Source organism: Pipistrellus hanaki, assembly GCF_964339955.1.
Source record: "Pipistrellus hanaki genome assembly, chromosome: X".
Taxonomy (NCBI): domain Eukaryota; kingdom Metazoa; phylum Chordata; class Mammalia; order Chiroptera; family Vespertilionidae; genus Pipistrellus; species Pipistrellus hanaki.
The window spans coordinates 36,047,104-36,058,390 of NC_140524.1; the positions used below are offsets into that span (position 1 = coordinate 36,047,104).

At 43.6% G+C, this 11,287-nt stretch overlaps 1 protein-coding gene across 2 annotated transcripts in view; it reads right to left on the bottom strand.

Annotated features, from left to right (window-relative positions):
* IL13RA1 (interleukin 13 receptor subunit alpha 1) overlaps window positions 1–10,859 on the bottom strand; it is a 68,906-nt gene extending 58,047 nt beyond the window's left edge. The window contains exon 1 of one of the 2 annotated variants that reach the window (XM_084870395.1): window positions 10,438–10,859. In XM_084870395.1, the coding sequence (XP_084726521.1) occupies window positions 10,438–10,516 (79 nt within the window). In that variant the 5' untranslated portion in view covers window positions 10,517–10,859. The remainder of the gene's footprint in view (window positions 1–10,437) is intronic. The other variant, XM_084870396.1, reaches the window with a different exon arrangement.
* Window positions 10,860–11,287: the final 428 nt, after the last annotated feature.

Genomic DNA, 11,287 nt, shown 5'->3' on the forward strand with positions numbered 1-11,287 from the left:
TATTAATATCAGCCACTATTTGGGTTGGTTCATTTAATTCATTCCTCCAAGTCCTAGAAGCCTAGAAGTCAAGAATAAGAAAAATGAGCAGGGTCCAGTGGCTGAGTATCAACCTATGAACCAGGAGGTCAATGTTCAATTCCAGGTCAAGGCACATGCCCAGGTTGTGGGCTTAATCACTAGTGTGGGGTGTACAAGAGGCAGCCAATCAATAATGCTCTCTCATCATTGATATTTTTATCTCTCTCTCCCTCTCCCTTCCTCTTTGAAATCAATAGAACTGTATTTTAAAAAACTGAGTAGAAATATCTAACATTTATTGAGACAGGCACTGTTCTAAGTACTCTCCACATATTCACTCATTGAATCCTCACAACAACCTTATAAGACAGGGACTATCAGCCTGTTCTTAAAGATGAGGCAACTAAGATGCAGAGAAGTTGAATCACTTGTCTTATATCCAAAGGCTAGTGAATGGCAGAGCTGGGTGCAAACCCAGAAATTCATGTGGCTCCAAAGCCACCTTCTTAACTACTTGCTATACAGAGAAGAGTATATTCTTAAATTTCTAAGTTTTCGTCTCTCAGGAATTTGGGTTCCCCACACTTAGGATCCACGTCTCCCTCAATACAGGGACTTCCATCTCAGCAGTTCTGCCAGTGAGCTTAAGCGGCTCATCGGCTTGCTAACATGATCTGTCAATTATTTATAACTCTGACAAACAAGTACTGAGATTTAACAGCCTTTATTGTTCCCCTGAGTTCTGACACTAAACAGTTGGAACTGTACCTTTAGCTAATCTGAAGAGGAAATAAAAGAGGAGAAACTGTGAACCAGTATCTTAAAAATGTTTTTCATTTGGAGAAAGCCTCCACACTAAATATTTACTATTATTTTTAGACTAAGCTCTAAGATGAGGGAAAGAAATTTTACTACTTCTGCCAAATACAGGGAAATACATAGGGGCAGGGGTACATAATTTCAAACTTCCTTGAGAACTTCCCCTGAGGCCAGGACTACCAAAATCATCACCCCAGATACTGGGGTACAGGAATGCTTTATCCTACCTTCACAACCTCTACCTTCACAACCTTTCTGTAAATCAAAAATTATTCCAAAGAGGAGAAACCAAGATGGCAGCATAGGTAAACTCCTGAACTTATGCCTCACACAACTTCAAAACTACAACTAAAAGACAAAACAGACATCATCCAGAACCACAGTAAGGCTGGCTGAGTGGAAATTCTACAACTAGAAGGAAGGAGAAAAGCACACTGAGACTCAGAGGAGGGAGACACAAACTCCCACCTGCTCTGAACTCCAGTTCTAGGCAAGATTCTAAGGACACAGGCTCATACCGGGAGAAACTGGACTATCTGGAAGCGGGTGGAACTTTTTTTTTTTTAACATATTATATTGATTTTTTTTACAGAGAGGAAGGAGATGGATAGAGAGCTAGTAGAAGCATCGATGAGAGAGAAACATCGACCAGCTGCCTCCTGCACACTCCACCAGGGATGTGCCCTCAACCAAGGTACATGCCCTTGACTAGAATTGAACCTGGGACCTTTCAGTCCTCAAACCGACACTCTTTCCACTAAGCCAAACCGATTTTGGCTAGCGGGTAGAACTTGAGGGCGGCTTTCTCTCAGAGGTGCTTGCAGCAATTAATGAGGGACACTGTAACCCAGGCTTCTTGGGGCAGAGCTGACAGTCAGCCATTGCTGTTTGCTCCCCGAGACTCCGCCCCATCCAAGCTGCGTACAGAGGCTTTTGCATATGAATGGCCTATTCCTTTGAAATCTAAACTCACCTAACAAACTGTAGCTGAGTTAGTGAGACCCAGAACATCCAAAGAAAGCCCAAGGCCCAGCAGCAGCTTGCATTGCTTCACAGCTGGGCCTCATCTGGGCACCTCCAAAACCCAAAGAAGAGGATTCTGCAGATCTCTCCGTAGATCCTGCGGGGTGGCCTCAGGCAGAGGCTAAATTAGCACCTCCTTGGAGATGCAAGAGCCACTGTACCAGTGGTCAGAGTGGGATCATCCAGATTACAACTCCTCAGATCCATAAAGGACACACTCAGGGGGCAGACTCAGTGAGCACCAAAGCCCCACTGAAGCAAGTCCTGCCTCCTATGGGTGTCTCCAGCACAGAAGTTCTCCCATCGTAGACACAGCTGATCCTCACAGCCAACTGGCCTGGAGGCCAATTCCTCCCAGTGATACCAACAATAATCGAGGCTTAACTATAATAAGACTGGGCACGCAACCCATACAGGGGTGCACCAAGAGTGTCCACCTCAGGTAACTGGAGAGGCTGAGCCACTGGACCATATTGGACACCTAGCACACAAAGCCACTCTATCAACAAAGGGAAGAAGCCAAAATGCAGAGACAAAGAAGCAGGTCACAAATGACAGAAATGGAAAAAAGCAAACTACTGGCTATAGAGTTCAAAACCACGGTTATAAGGTTTTTCAAGAATTCTCTAGAAAAGGCTGATAAATTTAGCGAGACCCTCAAGGATATGAAAATGGACCAACTAGAAATTAAGCATACACTGACTGAAATAAAAAATAATATACAGAGATCCAACAGCAGACTAGAGGATCACAAGAATCAAGTCAAAGATTTGAAATACAAAAAAGCAAAAAACACCCAACCTGAAAAGCAAAAAGGTAAAAGAATACCAAAATATGAAGATAGTGTAAGGAGCCTCTGGGACAACTTCAAGTGTACCAACATCCAAATTATGGGGGTGCCAGAAGAAGAGAGAGCAAGATACTGAAAATCTATTTGAAGAAATAATGACTGAAGACACCCCCACCTGGTGAAAGAAATAGACTTACAAGTCCAGAAAGTGCACAGAACCCCAAACAAAAGGAATCCAAATATGACCACACCAAGACACATCATAATTAAAATGCCAAGAGCAAAATACAAAGAGAGAATATTAAAAGCAGCAAGAGAAGAACAGTTACCTGCAAAGGAGCACCCACACAATTGTCAGCTGATTTCTCAACAGAAACCAAGCAGGCCAGACAGTAGTGCCAAGAAATATTCAAAGTGATGAATAGCAAAAACCTATAACCAAGATTACTCTACCCAGGAAAGCTATCATTCAAAATTTAAGGTTAGATAAAGAGATTCAGCCGAAACCGGTTTGGCTCAATGTATAGAGCATCGGCTTGGGGACTGAAGGGTCCCGATTTCGATTCCGGGCATGGGCATATACCTTGGTTGCGGGCATATCCCCAGTAGGGGGTGTGCAAGAGGCTGCTGATCGATGACTCTCTCTCATCGATGTTTCTAACTCTCTATCTCTCTCCCTTCCCCTCTGTAAAAAATCAATAAAATATATTTTTTAAAAAAAGAGATTCACAGATAAGAAAAAGCTAAAGGAGTTCATCACCACCAAACCAGTATTATATAAAATGCTTGAAGGTATTCTGTAAGAAGAGGAAGAAGAAAAAGATAAATATAAAAATTATGAACAACAAATATATATCTATCAATAAGTGAATTTAATAATCAAGTGAATAAAAAATCTGATGAACAGAATAAACTGGTGAATATAATAGAATCAGGGGCATAGAAATGGAATGGACTGGACTGGCAATTCTCAGGGGAAAAAGGATATAGGGGGGTGCGGGAAGAGACTGGACAAAAATTGTACACCTATGGATGAGGACGGTGGGAGGGGGTTAAGGGCAGAGGGTGGGGTGGGAACCGGGTGGAGGGTAGCTATGGGGGGAAAAAAGAGGAACAATTGCAATAATCTGAACAATAAAGATTTATTAAGAAAAAAAGTATTCCAAAATAAAGTTTATTAAACTAATTTTTAAAACAACCACCCAAATTATCTATAAAGTGGCAAACAATAATTATTAATTACTTAAGGACTACAGTTATATTAATTTATCAATCTATAGTGTTATATTTCATACCCTATGCCCGTGGTCAGCAAACCGCGGCTCGCAAGCCACATGTGGCTCTTTGGCCCCTTGAGTGTGGCTCTTCCACAAAATACCACAGCCTGGGCGAGTCTATTTTGAAGAAGTGGCATTAGAAGAAGTTTAAGTTTAAAAAATTTGGCTCTCAAAAGAAATTTCAATAGTTGTACTGTTGATATTTGGCTCTGTTGACTAATGAGTTTGCTGACCACCGTCCAATGCCAACACTTTGGAGTGCATTGGGCCTCTTACATGATCTGCAATACGTATAGCATTACTTTGCTCTTTAACTGAACAAAAAAATTCCATTTGTCCCAAAAATATCAAGTGGACAGTCACTGTGTAGTTGGGATTTCCCCAATGGTCAGTTTTGTACATCTCAGCCAAAAAGGCCCTTGACTCTCAATATTCATTCCCTTTCCTGACTCTAGTACATTAGACTTTCAGCAAGGTAGACCAGAGGCCCAAATGTAGGGAGGAGAAGCCCACAGGCTAGGCTTTTTGGAAACAAGGAATTCCTATTGCACTTCATTCTAACCCAGCTAGTGCCAGAGAGCACCAATGGCTCAGGCAACAGGATTTTAAGTAACTACAGGAGTTTACAGCTATTCCGTTTTGGCTCTTCTAACATCACATCAATGATGTTTGTTTATTTGTTTGTTTTTGTGTTTGTTTATTTCCAAAAGGGAGGGGAAGAGAGAATGGCAACATCAATGATGAGAGAGAATCATTGATCAGCTGCTTCCTGCACTTCCCCTCCTGGGGCTCAGTGCCCTTGATAGGAATCAAACCTGGGAACCTTAAGACTGCAGGCCTATGCTCTATCCACTGAGCCAAACCAGATAGGGCCAATGATGTTTTGAAGACAAATCATTTGTCTGATATAGAGCCTCTAATAAAAACTTGCTCCTACTGAAGACAATAATCTACTACGTTAGGATTATTTGTCTTATTTTCCAGATTCCAGAACTACACTAAAACAACCTTTCTACCTACCTCCCATTCCCATACAAAAATTAAAGCCCTGATAATAAAAACATTACCTATTTATGGTTCAATTACATTGGACAGCAATTTTCAAGTAATTTAAGACCTTTTAAAATCTTTCTTTAACCTAAGTGTTTTAACAGAATAATATCCTGCACTATTTCCATCTCACAAATAGATTGAATTCCCCCCCCAACACACGCGGGCGTGTGCGCGCGCACACACACACACACACACACACACACACACACATCTATTTTGAAGTGTCCTTTAGTCAGATTTCATTGTTTTTGCATTTTAGGCTACTTGTGAATATCTGCTACGCTTTCCCCCCCCTAATTATTTCTTCCATTTATCCTGAGATTTTTCTATTTCCTATGATTTAAGACACACACACACACACACACAAATATATTGGGTCGGCAACTAAGTAATTGCGGGTTTCACACATATATGGCTTCAGTTGAATTTTTAGGTTTGCAGACGTAGTACAAATGTAAAACACATTTTGTTATTTGATAGTTGGCTATTCAGCTGTTAATCAGTAAAAAAAGTTTTTTGATCTGTTTTGTAGTTTTCGTTTGGCGTTCGTTAAAAAATGGAAAATCAAAAGGAACATTTTCGTCATATTTTGCTTTTTTATTTCCTCAAAGGGAAAAACGCATCGCAAGCTCATAAAAAGTTATGTGCTGTTTATGGTGACGAAGCCTTAAAAGAACAGCAGTGTCAAAATTGGTTTGCCAAATTTCGTTCTGGTGATTTTTCACTCAAAGATGAAAAACGCTCTGGTCGTCCAGTTGAAGTTGATGACGCCCTAATCAAAGCAATAATCAATTCAGACTGTCACAGTACAACACGTGAGATTGCAGAGAAGCTTCATGTATCACATACATGCATTGAAAATCACTTAAAACAACTTGGCTATGTTCAAAAACTCAATACATGGGTTCCTCACGAACTGAAAGAATCACAGTTAACGCAACGCATTAGCAGCTGTGATTTGCTAAAGAAACGTAATGAAAATGATCCATTTTTAAAACGACTGATAACTGGCAATGAAAAATGGGTTGTTTACAACAATATCAAGCGGAAAAGATCGTGGAGCAGGCCAGGTGAACCAACTCAAACAACATCAAAAGCTGATATTCATCAAAAGAAGGTTTTGTTATCAGTTTGGTGGGATTACAAAGGAATTGTCTACTTTGAACTCTTACCACCCAACCGAACGATCAATTCTGATGTCTACATTGAACAACTAACGAAATTAAACAATGCAGTTGAAGAAAAGCGGCCCGAATTGACAAATCGAAAAGGTGTTGTATTCCATCATGACAATGCAAGGCCACACACATCTTTGGTCACTCGGCAAAAATTAATGGAGCTTGGTTGGGATGTTTTGCCACATCCACCATATAATCCTGACCTTGCACCATCTGATTACTTTTTGTTTCGATCTTTACAAAACTCCTTGAATGGTAAAAATTTCAATAATGATGATGATGTCAAATCGTACCTGATTCAGTTTTTTGCTAATAAAAACCAGAAGTTTTTTGAACGTGGGATTATGATGCTGCCTGAAAGATGGCAAAAGGTCATTGATCAAAATGGGCAATACATTACAGAATAAAGTTATTTAGTTCCATGAAAAAATTGTCTTTGATTTTCTTTAAAAAATCCGCAATTACTTAGCTGCCGACCCTATATATATATATATATATATATATATATATATGCACACACACACAAATATATATATATATATATATATATATATATATATATGCACACACACACACACACACACACACTGAAACTTTAAATATAATCTCCAAATGTTTGGATATATATTAATTCATGTGTATGTGAGTATAATACATCCAGACATCTACATAAATAAGTACATATCATACTTCTTGTAAAGGTCTCTAACAACAGCTCACAGGTAATAGGAAATAAAATTTCAGTGTAGTGGAGTGACTAAGAACATGGTCTCTGGAGCCAGACTGTCTGAGTTCATATGCCTGCTCTGCTACTTACTAACTGCTAAGTCACTTAACCTCTCTATGCCTCAGTTTCCTCATATATAACATGCGGATGATCAAAACCTAACTATTATTATAAAGTTCAAATAACTTCACACAGATAAAATGTCCTAACAGTGCCTGGCACAAAGCAAGTGCTAAATAAATGTTAGCTAGCTGCTTTCTTTCTCTTTGAAGAGACAAAAAAAAAAAAAAAAAAAGTTCTGCCGAAACTGGTTTGGCTCAATGGATAGAGCGTCAGCCTGAGGACAGAAAGGTCCCAGGTTAGATTCCGGTCAAGGGCATGTACCTTGGTTGCGGACACATCCCCAGTAAGGGGTGTGCAAAAGGCAGCTGATTGATGTTTCTAACTATCCCTCTCTCTTCCTCTCTGTAAAAAATCAATAAAATATATTTTTTAAAAGAAAAGTTCTAAATAATTGTTTTGGTTTTCTCTGGAGGTGATATGTGCCTATGGTCTTTGAGACACAACCTCTCTCTTCTGCCTAATAAGCTTTCCTTGGGCATCTAATGCATCCAATTCTTAGAGACGGATCACTTCAGAAAGCAAAGCGTGAGGGAGAGGAGACAGGGACTTAAGTAGCTCCCCCAACTAAATTTCAAACCACAAGTGAATCTGTCTGGTAATCTAGCACAATATCCTATTCTAATCAGGAATTAAAGGGATCAATGGTCTTTATAATGTTGCTTAGCTAATAGTTTTGCATGCATATTTTAGGAAAAGTTAAGAAAATCACAATAATCACATATGAGTCATTTATCTCCTTCCCTTACATCTACTCACTCATCAACTAAGTCTCCATTTTTTCTTGCACCAACATCTCTCTCTGTGTGATTTCAATCACACTAGTTTGCTCTGCTGGGTCCATGGTCCTGGACATAAGGTGTTCACAACACAACTTTCTACTGGTCACCTACGACCGTAGATTCCTGCATAACTTCACACTCCAGCAATCTCCCTCACCCAGTGAAGTCTCCCTGCTTGCTTCTCCTCCAGTGTAATTCTCCCACTTTGCTCCCCACTCAGGGCCTTCAGGGGCAAATGAAACACTTCTGTTTGGACTGACTTTGCCAAAGCACCCTCCTGCCAAGCAGGGCTCCTCCACTGAGCACAAAAGAACACTCTCACCCTCTCACACCAGGGCATCTGCTCTTGCTATGCATCCTGCCCCCCACCCCCCATGGAATTTCTCCACCTATTCAAATTCCACCCATTCTGAAGGTCTAGCTCAAGTTTTACCTCTCCCATGAAACTACCAGCCCTCACAGTTTCCCCTCTTCTGAGTGCCTACAGTACTTATTATTTGGACTACACAATCTGGCAATTACAAATCGGGTCTCCAAGCTAGGAACAGTCACTCCGTAACAAGTGGCCTGTACATACTTTCATGGGTCCCAACTAGTCCTACCCTGCTACTCTGGGAGACACCCTGCTCCTCTCCCAGCCAAGGACTCCCTCATCTCTAAACAGATAGGCACTGATACAGTGGTTAAAGCCTCTGAAATCAGGCTTGTGGGGGTTGGAGGCCTGGCTCCTCCACTCTACTAGCTGTTGTTCAAGCAAGGCTGGTAGCCCCACTGTGCCTCAGCTTCCACAGATACAAAATGAGACTGATACTAGCACCTGCAGTATAAATTTTGTGTAAAGATTAAATGAAATAGGATGGGTAAAAAACTTAAAACACTACCTGGCATCGAGCAAACACTATATAAATGCCAGTTGGTGTTATTACAATAATTCATGTCACAATGTAGGCTACCATTCTAAACAGAATAAACTAAGCTGGTGACCTAATCATTCTCTAAACCCTCAAGATTAGAGCTAAAAAGAGCCTTTAGAACTTACGGAGTTCATAGAAAAACACTGCACAATGAAAGGGAAACGACTAGTCCAGAGTCCAACAGCTGAGAAATGTCAGACCACTAAAAGTCAAGTCCCCTGACTTATTTTCTTCACCACATTGTAATGCAATTCTATCAATATTTCTATTGGAGGGAATTTTTCTGTATTCTAAATAATCAAGTTGCCAATGAACCCCTATGACAAAACTGATTAAGTTTGGGGAGGGGAGGTGCTAGCATTGTCTAGAAGGCCAGCTGTTGTTTCAGGTGTGTGTGGGAGGGAGTCTGTAGGAGGGAGAGTGGTGAAGTAGCACTGTGAACATCAGGAGACGAATGCGATGGGTGACCTTAAACAAGTCCCTTCCCTTCAATGGACCCCAAGTAATTATGGGAATCAGATCTCCCCCAAATGAACTAGAGGCACTGTGGGCCAGGATGATGCCGTACACCCTCGGGTTCTAAGTGAATGTACAGAGCCTGGCTGAGTACTAAACAAGGCAGGCACTTGAATAATGACTGACTGACAAATTTCAAACTTCTCTCAGGTCTCTCTCTACTCAAACGCCACCTTTTCAATGAGGTCTTCCCACTCCTCTTTACAATGGCAAACCCCGCTTTTGTTTTTCTACGTAGTACTTAGCACCATCCGACACCCACTCAGACTCTTCCAATAGCAGATAAGCTCCACGGGGTGGGGACTTGATCTGTTTTGCTCATTGTTGACTGAATCGATTGAGGACTTCAAGGTTTCCTAATCAGCATTTCAACTTGGGTTTCAAAGCACAACAAGAAGGTGAAAATACAATAAGCTAATTGTGAGGTTTGTGTCAATGTGGAAATAAAACCTATCAAATTTGGAGCTACTGTTATCTTCCAAAATATCCAGAAGGCCACTGGTGCCAGGAGCTGTCCCTGAGGAAGTCATTGGCCCCCAACTTCTCACCGTGATTCTGAGGGTTAAATAAAAGTTGCCACACAGGGTGAGGGGTATCGGCGAACTCTGTATACTTCCCTTGCAACTTTTCTGTAAATCAAAACTTATTCCAAAACATAAAAGGTTATTAAAGATAATAAAAAAGCGTCCGCCTGGATGCTGCCCCGGGTTTCCCAACGGATTTCATGAACGCCAGAGGAGGACGTGATCCGAACATCCTTTTTCTAAGAGGACTGGGACCTTCAGAGGTTCCCTTCACTCCCACCCCTTCATCGGACCGGCCTCGCCCGGATCTCGGTCTCTATTTCCTCTGGTTCCATGCCCCTCGACCCGTTCGGGACTCCTGGGCTACATTCCGGGTCCGGAACCGCCGCCTCCTGACGCCGCAAGCGGGTTTTGGCTCCTCGGCTCTTCCCGACGGCGCGAGGGCAGAGCGGCAGCGAGTCTCCGTCCTCCCGCTCCGGCGTCGCCGCCGGGATCAGGAAAACCCCGCCGCCCCAGGACTCCCCGCCTCGAAGCCAAAGCCGGAGGCAGCCTTCGCCGATCGCTGGGCTTCGAGGAACGGGCCCCGGCACCCGTTCCCTTCGCGACCCTCGGCCCCGCGGCGCCCTCGCCCGCCTCTCGGCCACGTCCCCCTCCGCCCTCGGTCGCCGTCCTGGGTCCGGGGGCCACACTCACCCGCGGGCGCCGCGTCCCCGCCGCCGCCAGCGCTCAGGAGCAGCGCCCACAGCGCGCAGAGCCGCGCCGGTAGCTCCATGCAGCCCCTCGCCCCGGAGCCCGGCGGGCGGCGGCAGCCTCGCCAGTCTCCGCCTCCTCAGCTCCGGCTCCCACTTCCCGGCTCCGCCGCCCTGGAGGCCGGGGCCGGCACAGACGGGAAGGGCCGCCCCGCCCACGGGCCGCAGGTAAACCGAACCCGGAGCGCGGTGGGGGCGGGGCGAAGGACTGCGGCGCTCAGACCCTCAGAGTTTAGTCCCCCCAGGCCAATTGGAATCACCAGGACCGCGTCCCGGCTCACCCTGAGCACCTGCCGGTCCCGATCCCCGCGCCACGGCCCGGGTCTCCCTTGCGTGCCTACTATCGGGGCCTGGGCAGTCCCAAGGACTGTGCCCTGCTGGGCACCAGGGCAGGGCCATCTAAGGGAAAGAGGCTTGGCCTGGGAGCTTAGAGACCTGGCTTCTAATCCTTGGCCTCTGAGCCATTGTTTCCTAAACTGTGAGTCCAGGATTAGTAATCTCAGCCTGACCTCACTGGGTGGATTTGGAGGACCTCAGATTGGATTTGGTGGGAGTGGCTATGTGAAAATGGCCAAATGTATATTTAAATAATACATAATATTCGGGGTGGGGGGTGAACCACAGCTCTAAACATAAGGGTCAGTGCCATACTGTGTACTTGGATTTTTAAAAAGCCCACAACTAACTTTCTTCGTGTTTCTTTTCTGGGGGCATGGATTGAGGGGATGGAAAGTGAGGCAGAAGGATACATATTAAATAGAGAAAGTGGGTGACCAAGGGCCATTTAAACTGAG